This window comes from Siphateles boraxobius, unplaced genomic scaffold (genome assembly GCF_051911475.1).
Source record: "Siphateles boraxobius isolate OS27281-9 unplaced genomic scaffold, OSU_SipBor_1 49, whole genome shotgun sequence".
Lineage (NCBI taxonomy): Eukaryota > Metazoa > Chordata > Actinopteri > Cypriniformes > Leuciscidae > Siphateles > Siphateles boraxobius.
In genome coordinates, this window is record NW_027509130.1 from 7,736,495 (window position 1) to 7,761,065 (window position 24,571).

At 37.7% G+C, this 24,571-nt stretch overlaps 3 protein-coding genes across 4 annotated transcripts in view; all 3 read right to left on the minus strand.

The window, feature by feature from the left end:
- Positions 1 to 17,644, minus strand: part of LOC143710992 (NAD(P)(+)--arginine ADP-ribosyltransferase 2-like) — a 37,128-nt gene extending 19,484 nt beyond the window's left edge. The window contains exon 1 of the mRNA XM_077202286.1: positions 17,566 to 17,644. The gene's annotated coding sequence lies outside the window, so the exon portion shown is untranslated. The remainder of the gene's footprint in view (positions 1 to 17,565) is intronic.
- On the minus strand, positions 3,879 to 14,284 carry LOC143710989 (ecto-ADP-ribosyltransferase 4-like). Of its 2 annotated transcripts, none has more exons than XM_077202281.1 (3): positions 14,085 to 14,284; positions 5,121 to 5,208; positions 3,879 to 5,044 (listed from the first exon to the last, which is right to left on the minus strand). In XM_077202281.1, exons 2-3 carry the CDS (start codon positions 5,169 to 5,171, stop codon positions 4,247 to 4,249), a joined length of 849 nt encoding a protein of 282 aa, XP_077058396.1. In that variant the 5' UTR covers positions 5,172 to 5,208; positions 14,085 to 14,284; the 3' UTR covers positions 3,879 to 4,246. The 2 variants fall into 2 exon arrangements, with proteins under 2 accessions (XP_077058396.1, XP_077058397.1); XM_077202282.1 differs by lacking the exon at positions 14,085 to 14,284 and adding an exon at positions 8,810 to 8,822.
- On the minus strand, positions 16,364 to 17,673 carry LOC143711037 (ecto-ADP-ribosyltransferase 4-like). The gene is made up of 3 exons (XM_077202324.1): positions 17,566 to 17,673; positions 17,250 to 17,337; positions 16,364 to 17,173 (listed from the first exon to the last, which is right to left on the minus strand). The coding sequence occupies exons 2-3, from the start codon at positions 17,298 to 17,300 to the stop codon at positions 16,364 to 16,366; spliced, it is 861 nt and encodes a 286-aa protein (XP_077058439.1). The 5' UTR covers positions 17,301 to 17,337; positions 17,566 to 17,673.
- Positions 17,674 to 24,571: the final 6,898 nt, after the last annotated feature.

Sequence of the window (24,571 nt, forward strand, 5' to 3'; positions counted from 1 at the left end):
TAACGGAATGCATAGCTGATATAAAAAAATTGGATGACTAGTAATTTCCTACTACTAAAGTCTGAAAAAACAGAGATTCTAATTATTGGACAAAAAACTTCCACACGCAATAACCTAGAATACTGTTTAACACTTGATGGCTGCTCTGTCAAGTCCTTGTCATCAGAACCTGGGTGTGCTCTTTGATACCAATCTCTCATTTGAAAGTCACGTGTCTAGTATCTGTAAAAGCACATTTTTCCATCTTAAAAATATATCTAAATTACGTCATATGCTCTCATTGACAAATGCGGAACAACTAGTTCATGCGTTCATGCCTCAAGGCTAGATTATTGTAATGCTCTACTGGGTGGTTGCACTGCACGCTTAATAAATAAACTACAGCTAGTTCAAAACGCAGCCGCTAGAGTTCTTACCAGAACCAGGAAGTATGACCATATTAGCCCGGTTCTGTCAACACTGCTTTGGCTCCCTATTAAACATTGTATACATTTTTAAATATTGCTGATTACTTACAAAGCACTAAATGGTTTAGCTCCGCAGTACTTGAGCGAGCTCTTAACCCATTATAGTCCTTCACGTCTATTGCAATCTCAAAATTCTGGCCAGTTGATAATACCTAGAATATCAAAATCAACTGCTGGTGGTAGATCCTTTTCCTACTTGGCACCAAAACTTTGGAACAATCTTCCTAACATGGTCCGGAAAGCAGACACAGTCTGTCAGTTCAAATCTAGACTAAAAACACATCTCTTTGGCTTAGCATACACATAACACATTATAGAATGCTATAATTCAATGTTAGGCTGCATAGTTTAGATCAGCCGGAACCGGGAACACTTTCCATAAATCCTGATGTACTTTGTACATCATAAGAAGGATGGCGTCTATGCTAATATTAGTCTCTCTGTTTATCCTGAGGTTTACCGCAAACCGCCGGATCCAGGCCGTATCCAGATCTGATGAAGGACCATCGCATGGACACGACGACAACACATCCCTGAAGTGCCAGCCTCATCAACACTGTGAAGGCCTCATGGACACCTCAACAAACTCATCTCCATTCCGTCGTGATGACTCCGACCCCCAATCAGATGGAACTGGATAAATATTGTGAAAGTTCTGATCCAATCTGACTTCTGACCTATTATGCCGCCTAAATCATAATCATACACTGTTCGTTTGTTGGCCAAAGGAGGACTGGCCCCCCGACTGAGCCTGGGTTCTCCCAAGGTTTTTTTTCTCCATTCTGTTACCTGATGGAGTTTTGGTTCCTTGCCACTGTCGCCTTTTTTTGCCTTTATTCGCCATTGGCTTTTGGCTTGCTTAGGTGAGGACATATGTGACCAGTCACGGAAACTAGGGACACAAGTCGGTTCTGGGGCATTTTGAGTTATTCATAGATTCTGAGAGTGTAATATCCAAGCTTTCCAACGATGTGTAACATGTGGAAATCTGATAATATTTGGAGAAGTTGTGGCCATTTTAAAGTAGGCACTTAAAAAAGCTCAAAGAGGAGAAAACGAGCTAAAGATTGTGCAGTTCTCACCTGTCTCTGCTGCTGGGGGTGACAATAGGGCTCATTTACATCTCATTTAGATAAGCCATACCCCCTGTAAAGCTCCTCCATGTGCTTTACAGCTTTTTTTACACTTCGAATGAGTGCACTTCTGCCGCACTAGGCGAAAAACAATTGTGCTGCCCCTCTATTTGCAACGTACCAGCAACAACACACAAAGACCAATAATGCCATATAGCCTGCATATAACGCGAAACCAGCAACAACACATAAAGACCAATATGCCATATACATATAACGCAAAACCAGCAACAACACACAAAGACCAATATGCCATATAGCCTGCATATAACGCAAAACCAGCAACAACACACAAAGGCCAATATGCCATATACATACAGTATAACGCAAAACCAGCAACAACACACAAAGACCAATATGCCATATACATATAACGCAAAACCAACAACAACAAACAAAGACCAATAAGCCATAGGCCTACATATAGCGCAAATAGTACGCAACGCTCGTGTGCCCAAAATGTCAACAATATTAAAGTTTATGTAGGAGGCAAATGCCTGCTGGCATTTTTCTTTAAGCAGTCATTTCTGCAATTTTCCAAATAATCACATTTCACCTCCTCAAATTACTGTTGCAAATCTCTTTACACCACTTTCTTATGTGCGTATACACACACAAATGAAATGTCCGCAAGCACATTATATCATCAGCAGGTTCAGCATCTTAAATAACGACTAAAGAGCAAATGAAGCTTAACTTACATTTCAGAAACACGCACGGCAGGCCTTCATCGCAGCAGCAAAGGTCTTAACTGCATCCTCTATTTCGATTCTCCGTCACATATGAAACAGCCAGCCACCGCTGTCAGCGAGCCGAGCCGCCGTATTGAAGCACTGAGGGCGAGCGCGCTGCGCCCATACCTCCGGTACAGTTTCCCGAGCCCACGAAGTGCGGCGAAAACATTTTCGGTGTAACTGCCAGACGGTTCATCTCGTCTGCGACAATCTTTGCGGCATCCATCTTCATTGAATTTTGATATCAGAGAGAGCTGGCCAGAGCACAGCATAATAAGTAGCCATGTGGTTGACTTGGAGGGCGGGGGCAAAAGCGCCGGGTTATTCAGTATGGAAATACACACAGACAATGACACGCCACGCCCCTACTGCATGATAGAATCTCCGAAAACAAGCCGATTTCAACCTCAAAATGTAAGCTCTGTAAAGAGCTTACAGTAAAATGTGTATCTCTGTAAAGCTGCTTTGAAACAATTTGTATTGTAAAAAGCGCTATATAAATAAAGGTGACTTGACTTGACTTGACGCATGTTTGAATAAATCTGGCAAGTTTTTCATATAATTTTATTATTATAAAAATAAATAAAAGTGAAATTAAAGTTTTTGTATACAAATTATTTTTTACCTTCAATATTAAAGTAGGCTAATGAAGCCTAGTAGGCTACAACTGACTCCCATAGTTTACAGCATTAGTTAAGAGATTTGTTTTCCTTGAGAATTTGCCATGTATTCTAGCCTACCTGATATCCAAAATAATCAATATTGAATCGAATCGAATCGGAATCGAAATCGAATTGAATTGCAAGCTTGTGAATCGAAATCGAATCAAATTGTGAAATTTGTGTCAATACCCAGCCCTAGCCGCAAGTGAGTTTTTTTACGACAGTGTTGTGAAATATACGCCCCACAGCGGGAGGGGGAGCTCGTTGGGACAATATGCGACAAAAAAAGTGAGTTGCCAAGTTCCCCTTTAATATGAAGGCTAATATAAAACGTATACAACAAATATCATGTCAAATTATGGCAGATCTGGATAGCCCCGGCTGTCCTGAAAAAAAAATAACATATTGTAAATAATGAAACATTTATAATGTAAAAAATTAAAAGCTAACAAATATTTTACATTATATATTGCTCTATATGTGTGTTTATGCTGCATGCGTATATTACACATGCAGTACCATATCTGATCACATTCATCTATATGAAGTACTGAATATAAAATTAAATACATTATGATATATTAGTAAATACATTGTCCCCTATTTTTCAATATATGAAAAGCGGCAATTAAATATATTGTAATGTATTAACACAATATATTATTCTGTATATTTTCAAATATACTGTTAAACCAATATGTTGATCATTCATATAGGGAAATAAATTTTCTTTTCATAAGGGATAACAAAACTCCCTGCTTAAATGTGCATGTTTTTTATGTAATATAATTTCCAGATGGAATGTCTGTATGTTCAGAAATTATTATTACATGATTTTTTTTTCAGCATTCATTCCTGTCTGTTTGTTTTCTGGGTTGTGTGTGTTCATCTATTTACCTGCATTGTTTTTGCTGGCTTTAAGTTTTTTTGTGAGTTTGTTTTTACTACTGATATAAATCAATGGCTTTTGACACAATATTTTAATTTGTCTTGTTTTTTATTTATTGGATTAGAAGATGTTTTAAACATTCAAACAAAATATACAATGACCATGTGTAAAATTAATATAAAAATAATTTGTTCAACCCAAAGTAGATTTACATAAATTGAGAAAAAAAAGAAAAAAAGATTTGATTAATTTAGAAAAGCTTATTTTTTTCCCATCATTACATAGTATCAAAATGTTCAGATTTAGGCATGACAAGAAATACAAAGTTCAGTAACAACGAGAAACATGTAAAATCTACAAGTTAACTCGTTAGCAGGTAAACACAAAATACAATTTGCAAAATTAGTAAAACGTTAAAGAAAGCAGCATGGTTTCCACTGTTAAACAATGCACAGTTCATGTCACTTCTTGTTCCAGTGCTGTTCAACACAAACACAGTCTCACACCAGAGATCTGGCTGATCAGTTCTTGTCTTGACACCAATAACTTTAAACTTCTCATATGGAGGAATCAGCACCTCCTTCTCATCGGGATACTTTGAATATTTTGTCAAATTAGCACCTTCACAAGTGTAGATTTCAAAACAAGATTTATTTCCAAAACCCTGTATTACTTTTCGATCAAGAGAGGAGGATGAAAATGAGCTCAAACGAACCTCTTTGCTCTGAACATCAAATTCAATATTTGTACCTCGATAAGTTACATAGCATCTTTTTTGTGTTTCCTTCAGAATCTGTATCGCTTCTGTTAACAGAAAGTAAAGTGAAAACCATTTGAATGTCTTGTCTTTATATTTTTGTTTGTCAGTACGAATAGCTTTAGTGAAATCACTAAATACTTTAGAGTCTTTGTTAGTGTACACATGAATGGCGACTGAATGAATCTGTTGCAAGTTATCCTCTGCTTTCTTGGCTTTCTCTTCACCTTCTTGCCAAACCTTATTAAATTCAGCTGAGGCAGATTTTTCCTTCTCTAGATAAGTTGTCTTCACCAGGTCTGCCATTTTCATAGTACAACCGTCATATTGATCATCAACAGAATTCGGTGCCATATCCAATGGATATATCTGTCCTTCAACAGCAGCAGCAGCGCTGTGATCCTGCAGAAACAGAAATCATAATGATCACATCATCAGTATTCATGTCTGTAATATTCATACTAGAACACAAGTTTACCTGTCCTAGAGCAGCTAAAATGAGAAGAAGAGCTTCAATGATCAGCAGCATCTTGATTCAGTCAAATCCCTCAGATGATCTAGTAGATCTAGTGAAGAACAGATGCTGAAAGACATCCAGAAACACAACAGCGTCTCACAAATACTAAATCTATCACTGCAATACAATGCACAATTAAACTGTGTCCGCCAACATAAGACAGTTTTAAATTCATGGAAGTGGCAGAACTGTTTGAAATAATTACTTAAGCCTGTGATGTTCACTGATATTTTGACATTTTACTTTATCCCAAAACTTACCTGAAAATACTGTTGTCTTTTTTTGCCAGATAAAGTTTTATTCTTTTATTTTTCAGGAGTAACGATGAGAAGTAAAGATCCGAAAAGTCATTTGCTCACAGTCAGAGAGCAACGACACAATGACACAGCACAACATGGCTTTTTATATTGCAAATAATCCCTGTCATCACATCATACATATATTTTCACTTATCTGATCTCTGATCATTCCAAGGAATCTCTTAATTTCAGAAAACCTGCCTGGCAAGTAGATAGCTATCTAGAAAGCAAACTCCTATAAAACTGTTCAGGAAAGTGATGCAAAAAGATTACATACATCAGCACCAAGTGCGGACTTCAGGACAATATAATAGTTCCAAAGAAACTTGAATTATGCAACAGAACCTAAGCCAACGTCTTTGTTCAAAACACTCATCAAATTCAAGTTTACTACCACAATAAGTTGACAGCATTCATTTTGTGTTTTCTTCTGAATCTGTATCACTTCTGTTAACAAAAAGTTAGTTGAAAACTATTTTGTATGCCATTTAAAAAATAAATCACTATGGACTTTAATTTCAGTATACATAAATAGTGACTGAATGATTCACTGTAAATTTAGCTGATAACTTGGCATTCTTTTAACCTTCTTGACAAGATGTGACATGTTGAGTGAGACCATGACCAGTATGAAGAGAGGACAAAGAACATATGGCAAAAAAGTAAGTTGCTCACAGACAGACGCGTGTGTGTGTGTGTGTGTGTGTGTGTGTGTGTTTGTTTTTGTGATTTGTGAGGACACAAATGTGTATAATGACATGGGTATTACACTGGTATTACAACTTGAACGTGATTTATGAGGACATTTCATGAGTCCTCATATTTCAAATGGCTTTAAAAACATACTAAGCAGTGTTTTATTAAAAATGTAAAAATGCAGAATGTCTCCTGTGATGGGTAGGTTTAGAGATAGGGGCAGTGTAAGGGGATAGAATATACAGTTTGTCCAGTATAAAAACCATTACGCCTATGGAATGTCCTCACAAATCACAAAAACAAAGCTGTATGTGTGTGTGTGTGTGTGTGTGTGTGTGTGTGTGTGTGTGTGTGTGTGTGTGTGTGTGTGTGTGTGTGTGTATTCCCATGTTGGTCCTTTTGACGGAAACAGCTTATAAATCATACTAAATTATATAAATATGAAGAAAATCTGTAATCGTTAAGGTTAGGGGATACAAAAATCATTTTATCTATGGAATGTTCCCATAAGATATGGAAACCCAACATATTTGTGTGCGTTTGCACCCGTGTGTGTGTTTCTGAGACATAATAGCTGAAGTATGACTACTGTAGCTCATCTGGCATCCCACGGGACAGGTTTGCAACCGTAGCAAAACTGAATTTTTAATAATTATTCAGCAAATATGGTACAAAAACACCAATGATCTGAGCCAATTTTGGTGAAGATTGCGAAATCTCCTGAACAAGTCCCTAGGGAAAATATTGGAATGAATCATGTATAGGGTAAAGTTAAATTTGAATTCCAGACAGTGACCAGTAGATGATGCTATAATCACACTGCAGAGGTTCACTCAGGGCTTCACATTTACCTGTATGAGGTCCACTTCATCATTCATTCATTGGGTCCTATCATACACACCGCGCCAGGTGCGACGCCAATTTTTTTTTTGCTATTTTCATCCCGATGCAGTTATCATTTTCACGTCCTGCGCCACGTTGTGGTGGGACGTTTGCCATTATTAAAACAATAATATCTTATTAAAATAAAGGCCTAAACACTCCTAATGAATATGAAATATTCTTGTTGCAAATTGATAAATTTCTGCTCATCTGTAATTTATTTTAGAAAACAGAAATATGAAAACTAGAGATTGTAAGCTTTCAAATGATATATAGTTTGTCAATATTACTTTAGGGTTTTAAATACCAAATGCGTTTTCGCCCATCTGTTTGCCTATGGGCTGGTTTGAAAACGAGGCGTGTTCAGGCGCATTGTTATTAATAATAATAATAATAATAATAATAATAATAATAATAATAAACTTTATTTTATATAGCGCCTTTAAAGCGCCTTTAAAACAATAAAAACACAAAGAGAAAAATAAACAATAATAATAAAAGTAAAAAATACACAGATAGAAATACAAACCAAACAAAAAAATCACTGGAAAGCAAAATAATAAAAACTATTAGGAAAAAGCTAACCTAAAAAAGTGAGTTTTTAGGTTAGATATAAAAAATGTTTCGACTTTAATAGTTCCAGAGTAGGACGAGAAAGCCCTGTCCCCTATTGCAAACATGTGTGTGAAACAACCAAAAGGCCAGCTTGAGAGGAGCGCAAATGACGTTTGGGAATAAAAGCGCAGACAGATGAGGGGCCAGACCATGTGCCTTATATGTGAGCATTCGGATTTTAAAATCAACGCGGAACCGGACCTGGAGCCAGTGCAAGGACTTTAGTATTGGAGTGATGTGTTCACTTCTTTTGACTCCAGGCCTAGCAGCAGAATTTTGCACATATTGCAATTTGTTGAGGGTGGTTTTAGGAACCCCAGCAAGAAGGGCATTGCAGTAATGCGGGACAATACAAAAGTAATGATAACCCTTTCAGTCACAGAAAAGGATAGCATAGGTCGTAGTCTAGCAATATTTTGGAGATGAAAAAAAGGAATTCTTTACAGTATATTGCACATGTGGATCAAAAGACAAACTCGAATCAAATATAACCAACTAAATATATTATTTAGTTTAGAACTCCAAACTAAATGAACTCCTTTAACACAAAAGAACTCCTTTAACACAAAAGGTTTTGGGTCATCTCATAAATACAATGTGAGAGAAAAGAAACATCCACGTTTTATAATGTACCAGTGAATATAAATCTGAGCATCATCTGCATAAAAGTGATAATTAAGCCCAAGTGATCTTAAGAGCAGTCCAAGCTGAAATATATAAATTCTAATAAGTAAGGGGCCTATAATTTAACCCTGAGGGACACTAATAACCACTCATAAAAACCACTCATAAAAACAAACTGCCTTTTATAAAACCGCATTGAAATTCTACTTACATTTGCAATAACTTGGTCCTCAGATTTTGTACTCTTCTGGTGCTTTAAGTCCTAATGTCAAAGAAGACCTTCTGAATGAACTCAAATGTATATGTATTTTAACTCCGTATTGTTCTCCAAGTTTAGTGAATACAACAAGCCAAAACGGACAGTGAATACATCTGTAAAGTCTCCCACGTTTTCCATCACAACCTCCTCTTCCAGGACAATGACAACATTGAACATACTGCAGAGCAATCTCAAGAATTCTCCTTTTCATTTTACTTGACTCTCCCATGCATCTGTAAAATAACAGTTTTAATACTGAGTCTATAATGAATAACCAAAGAATACTGAACATCCTTGCTGTCCTCACTTTATTGGAAAAAGTTTCACTTTTTAATTCTCTCTGAAAATGTGTTTTTCTCTCAGCTTTCTAGAATACAGATTGTTTCAACACAATAATTCAACAAAGTTTGTTTTGGCTGTACAGCAGATCTAGAAGAAAATAATGTCATAGTCCAGCTGTGTAAGTTCAATGATGGTTCATTTCTGTTGTAAAAAAGTTATTAATTTAGTTCATTTATATATACAGTCGCTCTGGAGAAAACAGTGATGTAATCGTCCAGGTCCGTTCAATAATATTGGTGAATGTAAAATGTCCCCAACTAAGCAAGCCTAAAGCCAAAGGCGAAAGTAGCAAGGAACCAAAACTCCATCAGTGAGTTGACAGAATGGAGTAAAAAAACATGGGAGAAACCAAGCTCAGTCGAGGGCCAGCTCTCCTCTGGCCAACGAACGAACAGTGTATGATTATGATTTTTACAGGTCAAAACCCACATAGCAACATTTTGATGTCCCAGATCCGACCCACATCTGGCACACGTGGAAAGATGATCTGGCCCACATGCAGCGTGGAATGACGGCCCTTGGGTGGCTCACTCCTGTTTGCCAGATCTGGGCCACAAGCAGGCCATACCAATGCTACATGTCAGCCAAGAGCAAAGAAATAAACCAGAACTGGACCTTCTCGGAGCCAGAAAGTCTGTGTATATTAAATATGGAGTCATCTCAGCCTTAATAAACCTGTTAACAGGCAGAATCACTGAAGGAAAGAAGAGAACAGAAAAAGAGACGAGCAGAAACACAATAACTACAACTGACTTCAGATACAGTCTAGATAAAATCAACTGAAGATAAAAGAAGACATTAAATCTGTGAAGATCTCAGCAGAGGAGGATTAAACAACTCCACAAACAGCATTACCAGCTTCACTTATTACTAACCAGACTGACTTTGTTTCTGTCAGACGTCTGCACAAGTTTTATTGAGAATTAACAGAGGTTTAACTCAGTCTAATCACCATAACAGTGATGAGTGTTTCCATTAGTTGGGCTCTTAACTCGTATTGTATCTTTTGGCTGCTGTGACAGTGTGTTTGTCAAGCACATTTGCAGCAACAAAGAAAAGTAAAGTGAAATGAGATTAGATGATGATGATTACCTGATGATGGTTTTATAATAATCATGAAATAACCTGATTCACTGATGTCTTTTGTTGTGCCATTAAAATATTCACATCACAAACTATATTCATATCACCATGATTGTTGATATCTGTGTGTTTTATCATAGATTAAATTTTTGTGCTCATGTTTGTTAAATTCTTCAAACTGATTGTTATAATACTAATCTCACACTGCATTAACACATGGTTTGTGATGTAATTATATTAATGGTACAGTACAATTAGATTCAAATGACATCAGTGACTCAAGCTAATGATGATTATAAAACCATCAACAGGTAGCCATCATCATCTGATATCATTTCACTTTAGCTTTATTTGCTGCTGCAAGTGTCCTTAACACACACACTGTCACAGCAGTCAAAAAAAGACAAAAGCTTCAATAAGAGTTTAGAGCCCAACTAATAGAAACACTAATCATAGTTATGGTGACTTCACATGAAACAGAGTTAAACCCTTGTTAATTCTCAATAACAACTTATGTAGATGTTTGACAAAAATAAAGTATTTCTGGTTAGTAATAAGTGAAGCTGGTAATGCTGTTTGTGGATTTGTTTAAAGGGTAACTAAACACTAAATCAACTTTTTTTAGTTAATGATCTGTAAGAATGGAGCTTCATAAATGCTGTTCATTGATTCCAGTAAATTTTTTGACATTTGGGTTTAAAGTGTTTTATTTCTACAATATATGGTTTAAAAACGTCTGAGTGCTGCCCTCTTCAGGTTGAACGGTGGCTACTGCAGTTGAATTTTCCTATTGGATGTTTGCGGTGGTTCGTGATGTAGCGGTTGCAGGTGACGTAGGCAGGTTCCATACAAAGAGATGCGTCTCAGGTGTACGCCCCCCTCCGCTGGGCTCTGCCCACTTTTCCAGCATTTTTCAAATATTGCCAGTGGGTGGAGTCAGGCTCTGACCAGGGGGTTAGTTACCCTTTAATCTTCCTCTGCTGAGATCTTCACAGATTTAATGTCTTCTTTCATCTTCAGTTGATTTAATCTATGATCTTCCAATGTAATATGAGTAATGCAAGCACAATTAAGATACATTTTGGGGATCCAAATCCATTGTCATTAACATTCCACCAGTTACAGCTTGAAATTGTCCTTATGTTTTTAATCCTGAATACAAAAATGATTGACTGACCATGAGTTGCTGTCGAGTTGTCGAGTTGCTGTCGAGTTGCTGACCAGCAGGTGGCAACATTGTCCGATGAGAAAGTTTCATGTAAATTCCAGTCAGACCCAATAAAAAAAAAAAAAAAAACATCAAGTGAAAACAAGAGGCAAGTTAAAGGCCAGCTAACAGATTTTTGTTATAAGAACGTTCTCAAACGTTCTTTAAACTCAATTTTGATTAACAATTCAACATTCTAAGAAAAGTTGATGTGTAATATTCCAAGAACATAAAAATACACAGTTTCCTTAATGTTACTAGAATGTTATTTAAAGTATGATGTTCCTGAAACATTATTTCAATCATTCAAACACCTGCTGTGAACAAGCACTGAAAGAAAGAGAAATAAGAACACAAACTACAACTTTCTTCAGCCACAGCCTTCGATGAAACCAACTGAAGAGAAAAGAAGACATTACATCTCTCAAGTTCTCAGCTGAGGAGGATTAAACAACACCACAAACATTACCAGCTTCACTTATTACTAACCAGATTGACTTTATTTCTGTCAGACGTCTACAGCAGTTCTTATTGAGAATTAAATGAGGTGTAGATGTTGATGTTTGGCTGAAAATTATTAATTTGTAGGTCCTCATTATGGTGATCAGCATTTGCTTTAGTTAGGCTCTTGACCCTTGTTTTTTTTTAAAGTTGCTTTTTTCAGCAATTGTGCATTTAAATGTTACTAGAATGGTACTGCTTTTTCTGTAATTGGTGACATTGAATCCATTAGCGTTGTATTCTGCAGTTGGGCTGATGGCTTGTATTTACACCACTATAAGGTGTGTTTTGCATGCTGGGACCAGCATTGCATTCTGGTGTGTAGGTGGACAAGCATAAGGTATGTTTTGCCTGCTGGGATCAGCTTGGGATGCTGGTGGACCAGCATGTGTGTCTTTTGAGCGCTGGTATGCAAGACCACAAAAAAACTTGCTTATGTGTGACATATTACGTTTCTTAGTGGGTGTTCGTAGTTAAATAAAGACAAAGACCATTTTCCACATTTATTTTAATAAATTATTTAATAATAAAAAAAACACGTTGCTGGTTACACTGCTTAGTTTTCATATATGGTCCCATCTATAGAGAGTAAAAGTAAGACAAAAGAAACATTGCCGTTAGTGAAATAAAGTAGATTCACTCTGCAAGTGATGATTGAGCAATAGACACCTGCTGTTAAAAAGCAGAATCACTGAAGATAAGAGGAACAACAAGAACAGAAAAAAAGAGAAGAGATGAGCAGAAACACAACTACAACTGACTCACAGCCAGACAGCCGATGAAATCATCTGAAAATAAAATCAATGATCTCACCAGAGGATGACTGAACAACTCCAAAAACAGCATTACCATATTCACTTATTACAAACCAGTTTGGCTTTATTTATTTCATATGTACAAAGGTTGTTGAAGCCCTTTAGTTTGACACTTGGCCACTGACTTTGGTTGAATTAATTCTCTTTCAGCAATTGTTGGAAATGCATGCTATCACTATTTTCGACAATATGTCATGCTCTAGACTGCATTGACATAACTTATATGCACTTTTTGGAATCAGTGACTCACTGCTGGATTTTGACACATGTGAGTTCCCAAATGAGTATGAAAGTCTTTAAAAACAACAACTTTCAGTTCTGAAATTTCATTATCAAATTGTTAAAAACTGTCCAATAAGAGCTCATAACATGTTATTAAACAAACTGCTTATGATTATGCTTTTATTAGGCATTTTCCTTGGTTTTCATATCTCAAATTGTTTTTGGTTTGCAATGTACACAAGCTCTTTTTAATTGTTTTTAACTGATTTGTGTGAAGATCTTTTCAAAAAGGAGATTTGATTTCTGATGCTTTGAAATGTTTTACCAGTTTCAGTGACACTGATTAATGTAATCATAACTAACACAATTGACATTTTCAGTTCTACTTTCTGAAGAGAGAGCAAAATAAATTAAGAAGTTATAATCATATAATTCAATAACCACATGTTTTAACACACTTATATTGTTTTTCCTTTACATTAATAATGTGTTAAATATAGAAATATGCAAGCAAAATCAATGCTTGCCCCCAAAACACTGCTTGCATACAGCTGGTCTACTCACTCTCAAACCAGCAAGACCATTAAGGTTTGACCTGACCCTATGGCAAGACCTGGTTTATGCTCGATTTTTCAGCAGGGAACGTTTCATATTGAGGAATCAGCACATCTTTCTCATCAGGATACTTAGAATATGTTTTCAAATTGGCACCTTCACAAGTGTAGATTTCAAAACAAGATACATTTCCAAAATTCTTTGTTACATTACGATCAAGGGAGGGAGATGCAAATTGGCCAAAACGAATCTCTGTGTTCAGAACATTCTTATCAAATGTCTTAACATTTGTACCTCAACATATTCTATCATAGCATGCTGTTTGGTTTGTCTTCATATTCTGTATTGCAGCTGTTAACAGAAAGTGAAGTGAATAGACAATCATTTGAAATTCAGAGAAATAGCACACACAGCCTTATTCATTAGTTGTCATTCTAAATTTTTAAAGGATGTTTAAAGAATGTAAGAACATTTTTCTACAAACATTATGAGGAACATTTAAAAAAACCTTCTACAAATAATGTATCAATAAATTTTTTGTGCTATCCTTTTAAGAACATTATTAAAGACCAGATAACACTGAACAAACATTCTATTAAGTTCACTGGAAGTATGTTTCTTCATAAATTTGAGAGAACCTTGCCAGAACGTTAGCCAAAGTAATGAGAATGTTCCCTGTCAACGGTGTCCCTCAAATAGAGAACAAACCATAAGCATATTATCAGTTAAAATGACTTCTATACAGCAAACTAATAGGTAGATCAGAGTAATTGGCGAGCAGCACCTAAAAACAACGAAATATATCATATACCAAGCAGGACCGACCTTCTTGAAAACGTATTCTTGCAAGTGAACGTCACAGCTGGTCATATGAGGGAGAATAATATTCACTCCATTCCATTCCAGGTCACTCCAGAGAACTCAGGGCAGAGAGTCGTGCCCGTCGTGTCAGTGCCGGCAGAAAACAAGAGAGATATTGTGTTGAGCAGATTGTGATCATGGAATAGTTAATCTTTTACTCCAGATTCCTGCAGGACACACACACACACACACACACACACACACACACACACACACACACACACACACACACACACACACACACACACACACACACACACACACACACACACACACACACATCCATCAGTTCAGTCTTATTAAGGGTGACAGTAAATGAGTCAGTAGATGGACAGAATTACTGATATTGATACTGCTCAAACATTTGGACACATCTAAACTGTAAATATATCTACAAGCAGCAGTTATGAAGCCAAAGACACCAATGATCTGAACCAATTTTGATCAAGATTGGACAAACTATAGTAAAAGTGAAAAACAGAGAAATGAATCATTACTTTTTAGGCTATGGTAATGACCAGTAGGTGGTGCTGTAACCACCGTACAAGTGCATTCAGGGCTTCGTGTTAGGTTCAACAAAGTATTGCAATGCAAACATATAATATATCTTCCTGTATGAAGTCCACACCATCATTTATTCATTGTATTACATGGGTACGATCACTGTATCACTTCTAATATCTTTTGACTGGTATTGCGTGAAGATAATCAAACCCATATTTGAGATGATCTTAGGAGAGTTCTAGAACGAGCTATTTGTTTAAAATAAAGTGGTAACTACACAATTCAATGCATGAGACACTTTTATTTTCCCATTCTGGGTACATCACATAAAACTCATCCATGGCTCCCAGAATGCACTGCAGCATAAAGCATGTCATCATTGTTGAGATTCATACACTGATTCTTGATGTTTAAGTGAGTTTAATAGAAGCATCTTTTCAAAGTGTTTAGTGTACATTGTGTTTTCAAAATACTTGATATTATCTGAATAAAACACTGCAGAACCTTATGCTGCAGAGTCACTAATCAAAATAATAATAAAAAAACAAATTATTAACACATCACCCATACGATCAAAGTTCAGACACTGGATGAGATCAGGCAGCTTACTGATTATATTTTTGCTTGGCTTTTTCAACATAATGGATGTGTCTATCAAACACAGTTACAGAAGTCAGACAAAAATTTCTGTCAAAAAGTCAAGAGTCCAACTAAAGCACACACTGATTGCCATAACGGTGACTTCAAGTCAAACATTTTATTAAAACATCAAAATCTTAACCTCTGTTACGTATGACAGAAAGTGTAGCTGGTAACGCTGTTTGTTGAGTTGTCCACGTCGAGTGGCCGCTAGGAACCTTTATAAGAATGTTAAGGGATAACGCTCTAACATGTTGAGGCAAGCAGGGCGGGGCCGAGAGCTGTGGGAACGGAGCGAGGACAGTGGTGCGAGTGTTAATGAGTGTCATTTGAGTCCCACGGAGAAGCTCCAGAACGATAAAAGGAGAAGCAATGAGAGTGAAGGATGAGAGAGGACTTGCATCTGTGTCAATAAACATCTAAACCTCTGTTAATTCTCAACAAGAACTTCTGTACATGTATGAAAGAAACTGGTTTGTAAACTGGTTTCACACTCAGTGTGAAAGGGCCCTTAAGGCTGTGGCTGGAAGTCAGTTGTAGTTCTTGTATTTCTCTTTTTTCTGTCCTTGTTTCTCTGTCCTTTAGTAATTCTGCTTGTTATCAGCAGGTGTTCATCAGTGTCTGAATTTACTCTCTTCTTTTCATTCACTCTCTCAAGAGGTCTATATTAGTGAACAAATGTAGGGAATAGGGAATGAGGGTATAGAATGTGATTTGGAACACAGCCTTTGAGTGTCGACTTTGAACACTGTTTATTCACAGTATATTCCTGTAGGTTCTCGAAAATTACAAACATTACCCAGAATGCATTTTTTAATGGTATATTGCTGTTTTAATGGAAAATAGTATGTTACTGTCAGGATTTTGACAGTTTTTTTTACAGCAAGGTTTTACAGTGCAGGCATTTTCTAACATTTCATGGAAAATATACAATGTGTTCATGAAACAAGACCAAATAATTGTAATAAAAAATATATACTTTGAACTGAAGCAACACATTGAGAAAAACAATTAATTTTAAGTTCAGGAAAAAAAATCTCCCATCACTACTAAATATTATCAAAGTGTCCCTTTTTAAGCATGACAAGCACTTCAAAAGTTCAATAACACTGAAAAACATAGGTAAACACTACGCAAAATGATAATTGCAAAATTAGTAAAACGTTAAAGAAAGCAGCATGGTTTCCACTGTTAAACAATGCACAGTTCAGGTCACTTCTTGTTCCAGTGCTGTTCAACACAAACACAGTCTCACACCAGAGATCTGGCTGATCAGTTCTGTTCATGACAGCAGTGATTTTAAACTTCTCATATGGAGGAATCAGCACCTCTTTCTCATCGGGATACTTTGAATATTTTGTCAAATTAGCACCTTCACAAGTGTAGATTTCAAAACAAGATTTATTTCCAAAACCCTGTATTACTTTTCGATCAAGAGAGGAGGATGAAAATGAGCTCAAACGAACCTCTTTGCTCTGAACATCAAATTCAATATTTGTACCTCGATAAGTTACATAGCATCTTTTTTGTGTTTCCTTCAGAATCTGTATCGCTTCTGTTAACAGAAAGTGAAGTGAATACCATTTGAATGTCTTGTCTTTATATTTTTCTTTGTCATTACGAGTGGCACTAGTGAAATCACTAAATACTTTAGAGTCTTTGTTAGTGTACACATGAATGACGACTGAATGAATCTGTTGCAAGTTATCCTCTGCTTTCTTGGCTTTCTCTTCACCTTCTTGCCAAATCTTATTAAATTCAACGGAGGTCAATTTTTCCTTCTCTAGATAAGTTGTCTTCAACAGATCTGCCATTTTCACATTACAACCATCATATTGATCATCAACTGAATTCAGTGCGAAATCCAATGGATATATCTGTCCTTCATCAGCAGCAGCAGCGCTGTGATCCTGCAGAAACAGAAATCATAATGATCACATCATCAGTATTCATGTCTGTAATATTCATACTAGAACACAAGTTTACCTGTCCTAGAGCAGCTAAAATGAGATGAAGAGCTTCAATGATCAGCAGCATCTTGATTCAGTCAAATCCCTCAGATGATCTAGTAGATCTAGTGAAGAACAGATGCTGAAAGACAACCAGAAACACAACAGCATCTCACAAATACTAAATCTATCATTGCAATACGAATATGTGCATATATTTGCACATTAAAACTATTCACCAACATAAAACAGTTAAAAAAGTAATATTTATTCAAATGGCAAAATAATTTGAATAATCAATTGAACCTGTGATTTTCACCGATGAAGTGTTATATTGACCTTTAACCACAAACTTGAGAATACTGTTGTTTCTTGTTGTCAGATTCCTCTTCGTTATTTTCAGGAGCAACGACGAGAGAAGATCAGAAAAGTCTGTCCCTCACAGCCAGATGACAACGACTCTTATAAGAGAAAAGGAATGTGGCTTTTGTATATAGCAAATCATCCATGTCCATGTCTTATGGGTGTGTGTGTGTGTGTGTGTTGTGTTTTACATTGTACGGTAAATGCATCATTTATCTCACACACACACAGACACATGTATGTTTTTCAAAAACTGTCATAAATATTTTCCTCTGTGAACCAAGTGTAAATATATTACTTTAATATTAGGCAAATATATTGGTACCATGCTATCTCGTTGCAGCATATACTGGTATACTTAGTGTAAAATTGTTTGTCCAGGTGATTCTATTTGGAAAATTGGGACAACCTTTGGACAAGTTAAGTATTTCAGTCAAGTCAACACAATGGTCTTTGTCAGCATTAATTTTGTGTTTTCTTCTGAATCTGTATCACTTCTGTTAACAAAGAAAGTGAGTTGAATTCCATATGTATGCCATTTTTTGTATGAAATCACCATTTTAATCAGTACATCAAACATCTGTCCTCACTTGCTTTACACCATCCAAAGCCAAACTGGTTTGGAGTCTACACCATCATTCATTCATTGTGTCACATGGGTTGACAATATCACAAAGATATTTTTGACTGTTTTTGTCTGAAGAACATCTCTTCCTAATTTGAGTTTATCTGTTGAAAGCTCTAGGACTAGTTTGAACAAGTATGTTCAACACAACACCATTTAAAACTGGTTAGACCGTTTATTTAAAAAAAAAAATCACGAAGTAAAATATAAACTGTTGGGCGCGCTAGAGGGTTTGAGAGACTGACACATTTGGTCAGATTATTTTTCAGAAACTGCCCTTATAACTGTGCCAAATTTCATATCATGTTATCGTAAAGTTCTGCCTGTCAGTGGCAAAGAGAGCAGAAGAATAATAAGAAAACGTACAGATACAATAGATGTCAATGCAACTTTTCCTAATGGCCTCTAATACTGTAAACCGACTGTAAAGGATAAGATATTTGTTTAAATGCAGCACTTACTCACATTATGTAAATATATATACAAGTAATACTTTACTTGCATGCTTTGTTTGTATGGAAAGGAGTCGATGAATCCTCTGCATTCAAGCGGGTTCAAAGTCTCCCGTAAGACGTTCAGCAGCTCCTGCATTTCTCTGTTGCTTTTTCTCATTTTCCATCAGCAGCAGCCATGTCTTCACCCAGGGTCCAATAACCGGACATATGTTTTAGATCTACAGGTGAAGAGAAACAACAGCTTTAAAATGCATTTGTATTTGTTTGTCTAATGTGCCTTTATCACAACAAACTAGCCATGTAGTTGTGCTTGTTTGCCTTGTTCACCATAACCCTGTGTCTTCATTTATTTACCTGCATTGTTTTTGCTGACTTTGTGCTTAATTCTGTTTTTTTTTTTTTTTTTTTACAAATCAATGGCTTTTATTGAAAAAAATATTTTAGTTTATCTTGTGTTTGTATTATATTTTTAAATAAAACAAAGTTTTAAACGGTCAAATGAACATGTTATAGCTAATTTTACAGTATCCTTCTAGGGTTGTACCAGATGTGTAAAATTCATGTAAAACAAAAAGAATAGTACTTATGCATCTACACAAATTGAGAAATTGGGGAAGAGTTATTTAATTTGAAGTACAGCTTATTTTCTCCCATCACTACTAGATCGTTTAATCATCAAAATCATCTATAATTAACAGATAACTTTTAGTCAGTGATTAGATTAGCAAATCATTCTACTTTATGAGGATGAGAACTATATCACCTGATCATCTTTGATTCTGGCTTCCTTTACAACAAATTATGTTATACAAATTATACAAACTTGACACAAAAAGCCAAGAGTCAGACTGACCAACTAATTCAAACACTGATCATCATAACAAACATTTTCAATAAAACGTCAACATCTAAACCTCTGCTAATTATCAAAAATAACTTCTGTAGAAGTATGACAGAAATAAAGTTGTGTAATCATTCTCTACTGAGATCTTGAGAGTTTTAATCTCTTATTTTATCTTCAGTTGATTTGATCTAAGGCTGCGGCTGGACGTCAATTGTAGTTCTTGTGTTTCTCTTTCCTTCAGTGATTCTGCTTGTTATCATCAGGTGTCTTCAACAATCAAACAGAGCGGTGTTAATTTAACACTGGGGGTTTTGATGTTCATTTAAATTAATTTGACTTATTTATTTTTTAGTTTAACCAAATAAATTATTTTATTTCAAATGTTTCGGTCAAGGTCAAATGTCACATTTGCTGTTTTTCTTTCTTTCAGTCATTCTCTATTAGAGTGTGTGGCCCCTTTTGTATCCCCACCCCTAAAATAATGATTGTGACAACTTCTTTCATTCCCATTTTTATTAATTTCTACATGCTATCTGAAAATGTTCAACTGTAAATCAAATTTATTCAATTCTTTTGAAATTCTACCATCTTCACCTATTACTAACCATTTTCATTTTATTTTTGTGATACGTCTACAAAAGTTATTATTGAGAGAGCATTAACAGATCTTTAGATTATGATGTTCTATTGAAAATGTTTAATTAAAAGTCACCAATATGGTGATCAGCATTTGCTTAGTTGGACTCCTGACTTTTTAACTTTAGTTTTTCTTTGGCAATGTTTGTAATTTTAACAGTAAAAAACTGTAAAAAAGCAACGGATTTTGGAAGTACACTGTAGAGTGTAGAGGAAACGAGTATGGCGTAAGTTAGCTTACGCTACGGGAAAGATTCATCTTATCGAGATATTGAAGCCCAAAAAAATTATCCTTAATTTTTGTATCCATTGTCAACGCAGTGCAGCAGCTAGCAGACCTAGAGCAGGCTGTCTAGCGTGCTCATAGGCTGCCCTGCGGGAACTGCAGCAGCCTACCACTGAGCCCGACGTGACGTCACGTCCAATGAAGGGCGCTCGTGCCTTCACAGTGTCAAAGCCCGCCAGAATGGGCGTGGTTTAGCGTATATAAGCAGGGCTCGTAGGCTGTATTCTCTGGTTTTCATCGACTGAAGCGAAAAACGCTCGTGGCGCAAGCACGGCAGGTTACGCAATACTCGTTCCCTCTTCTAGAGAGAACCGAGGTTACGTTAGGTAACCGATACGTTCTCTTACGAGAGGTTCTCTCGTATTGCGTAAGTTAGCTTACGTTACGGGAGCCCTTTGTCAACGCCGTGCGCGCCAAGCATCCACAATGAGTCCCAGGGCTTTCCCAAATAAGTGGGAAATAAGGTGGCCAGCAACGCGGGCCAGCACTTGTACATAAGCACTCATAGGGAATACAGAGCGGCGTCGCCGGTCTGTATAAGCATATAGCACATACCCAATAGTGCAGCTCAACCAGAAGAGCTAGTATACGTGAGAGTAGCCTGCGCACTAACATCTGTGGACAGAACGTACATCTCACTTAAACTGACAGAAGTTTAGCCTGCAGAGCGGGAACTTCTAGGTTATAAAACCTGACAGAGGTGGACGGGAAGCCCAGCCCGCCGCCACACATATGTCGTGAATAGAAATTCCGCTGGACTATGCCCACGAAGAGGCCATGCCTCAGATGGAATGAGCCCTGATGCCCAGGGGGCATTGCAGACCTGTCGACGCATAAGCGTCTGCTATAGCGTCCACAATCCATCTGGATAGGCTTCGTTTCGAGGCGGTGAGACCATTGGTACGCCCACCAACGAAACGAAAAGCAGCTCCGAGCGCCTGAAAGGGGCGGAGCGTGTAGTGTAAATCCTCAGTGTCCTGAATGGGCAGAGGAGATTAACGTCGCTCTCATTATCGGCCGATAGAGAAATGACCTGCGCGTGAATGCAGGAATGGAGTGCCAATCACTTTAGGAACATAACCGTGTCTAGGTTTGAGGATGACTTTTGAGTCATTTGGCCCGAACTAGAGACACGCGGCGCTGACAGACAGCGCGTGTAAGTCCCCCACACGTTTCACTGATGACAGTGCTGTCAGGAAAACGGTTTGAGTGATAGGTACTTTAACTCCACGGAGTCTAGTGGTTCAAAGGGGAAAGCTTTCAGGGCCTTGAGGACCAATGAAAGATCCCACATAGGAACCGACGGGGGGCGCGGAGGGTTCATCCTTCTGGCTCCTCTGAGGAAGCGGATGAGAAGCTCATTTTTCCCTAGCGACCGGCCGCGCGTCGACTCAGCGAACGCTGCAACGGCCGCCACATAGACTTTGAGCGTGGATGGGGACCTCCCCTTATCCAACAGCTCTTGTAGGAAACTGAGCAGCCGCGAGACCCCACACGTCCGTGGGTCCAGGTTTTTGTCAGTGCACCATTTGGAGAACACTGACCATTTAGATGGGTAAAGCTTTCTAGTAGAGGGAGCTCTAGACTGTGTGATCGTGTTCATCACTCCTTCTGGCAGGGCAACAGGTACCCGTTGATTACCCATGCGTGCAGAGACCAGCGCTCTGGATGGGGATGTCAGATCGAGCCGCGAGCTTGTGAGAGGAGATCCGTTCTCACCGGAATCGGCCAGGGGGCTGTCAGTGACAGCCGCGTCAGCTCCGGGAACCAAATCTGATTCTCCCAACGCGGGGCTATGAGGAGCACCAAGTGGCGCATTTCCCTGTTCCTCTTGATTACCTGCGGTAGCAGAGAGATCGGAGGGAAGGCATACAGGGGGCGGCTGGGCCAGACTTGGGCCAGCGTGTCCTCGTTCTTCGAAAAGAACATTGGGCAGTGAGAGTTGTCTTTTGACGCAAATAGGTCGACTTCCGCTTTGCCGAACAGGCGCCATAATTTCTGGACCGTTTGGGGGTGCAGGCACCATTCCCCTGGGGGAACATTGTCCCTGGATAGTTTGTCTGGGCCGTCATTCAGGTGGCCTGGCACATGTGCAGCTCTCAGCGAGCCCAGGTGATGCTGAGACCACGTGAGGAAGCGCTCTGTCAGATCGCAAAGGTTCCTGGATCTGACGCCGCCCTGACGGTTCACGTAGGCAACCACTGACATGTTGTCTGATCAGACTAGAACATGGTGGTCCTGTATGAGCGGGAGGAAGCACTTCAGCGCGTTCTCGACCGCTAACATTTCCAGACAGTTTATGTGAAGGAGCTTCTCCTGGTCTGACCACAGGCCAAAGACCGGTCTGCCCTCAAAGAGCGCACCCCAACCTGAGTTGGACGCATCTGTCGAGATGAGCTTTCAGTAAACAAAATAAAATAAAAATAATTGTGAGATATGAAGTCACAATTCTGAGATATAAAGTCGCAATTCTGAGAAATAAAGTCGCAATTGCGAGATTTATACTCACAATTCTGACTTTTTTCGCGCAATTGATATTAACTTTGACCTTCTCGCAAGATGGCCACGAGATGTGACAACCGCATGAGAGTCTCTTCCGTTTCATCGTCAACAACAGAGCTTTGTAGGACATTTTCCAGTGACAAGGTACGATCATATGTATTCTTTGGCATGATAATCCTTTACCATACGATTATCATGTGTTAAAATACTTTGGGCAAGTATAAAATGTCACTTTTGGTAACCTAAGGTTTTCTATTACATAGCCTAATCTTCTTGCATGTTAAGTGATGGTTTTATGTTTACAAAGAGTGATTTAATATAATATCCAGTAGGTTACTGTCATTGAACCAAAACTGTTTTGCCTCAGGACAGGGGCTTGCTTTGTTATGCACAGCACATTGACCATAAAAATACAGATATTTGGTTTTAAGGGTTACACACTTGGTCTAGACTTAATATTGGTCTACAAGCCTCAGTTTTCTCTCGTTATTAATTTCCATTAAACTATACAGGATGGATGAGTTTATCTTTTTTCTGAGGGAGAGGAACATTCCAGAAACCACTGGAACCATATATATATATATATATATATATATATATATATTTTTTTTTTTTTTTTTTAGTTTTTTAGGTTACTTAAAGAAACTTTAAGTTTTAGTTTTCTCAATAACCATGCATAAACAATATTCTCTTAAAAATACAAACATGTACATACTGTTGCGTTGCAGCAAGGATGAAGCGGAGAGTGAATCCAATCGCAAGCACTTTAATAATCCAACAAACAGAATATCCAGGGTAAACTCAGAATAAGGCACACGGAACAAGGAACAAGGAACAAGGAAACTGGAACAACACACATCAAACAACAACCGACAGCCAACAACTGAAACACAGGGGTTTAAATACACAGACAAACAAGCTAAACAAGATAAAAAGGGGGCGTGGTTAATGAGAAACACCTGGGGAGACTAATAAACATGGACGAGGAACACCTGTGGACAATGAGCAACAACAAACAAAAGACAAGACACGTGGCAGGATCACATGACAAACAAGGGATCACGTGATATACAAGAAACAACAAAAACCCACACGTAACACATACATGTTGCTCACATATTATGGTAGCCCTGTTTGTGCTAAATAGAGTGTAATTACAACTTTGCCATTAACGTGTTTATAAGCAACTGAAAATAGCACAAATGTCAGGGCATGTCAAAACATCTCAAGGACCCTAAAAACATCTTAGACCCCAGAGGGTTAACATGCAAATCAAGGAAGTGTGCTGTTAACGTCCTTTAGGGGCATCACTGCACACTTTTTACTGGGGCAAGCCCAGGTGAAATACCGCTGTGGCCCTGTAAATACCGCTGTGGTCCAGCTGTGTCCTGCAGGACCTGCACAGCAAAAACTCTCCTGGAAGTTTATATGGCTCCAGACTCAAGAGTGTTAAAGGGTTAAAATATGAGTGTTAAATTAACACTCAAGAGTGTTGAAGTTAATGAGCTAACTAAGTGATCCATTGAGTGATCCATTGAGTGATCCACTTTTATTATTTGAAAGTGATCCATTGAGTGATGATTGACCATTATTGAAGACACCTGATGTTAACAATTACTGTTACTTTAAATATTTAAGGGACAACTTT

Excerpts from the sequence above, each read along its gene's own strand:
- LOC143711037 (XM_077202324.1), bottom strand. The coding sequence starts at position 17,300 with ATGCTGCTGATCATTGAAGCTCTTCATCTCATTTTAGCTGCTCTAGGA. Across the intron at positions 17,174-17,249 it reads TTTTAGCTGCTCTAGGACAG|GATCACAGCGCTGCTGCTGC; the intron begins GTAAACTTGTGT and ends CTGTTTCTGCAG.
- LOC143710989 (XM_077202281.1), bottom strand. The coding sequence starts at position 5,171 with ATGCTGCTGATCATTGAAGCTCTTCTTCTCATTTTAGCTGCTCTAGGA. Across the intron at positions 5,045-5,120 it reads TTTTAGCTGCTCTAGGACAG|GATCACAGCGCTGCTGCTGC; the intron begins GTAAACTTGTGT and ends CTGTTTCTGCAG.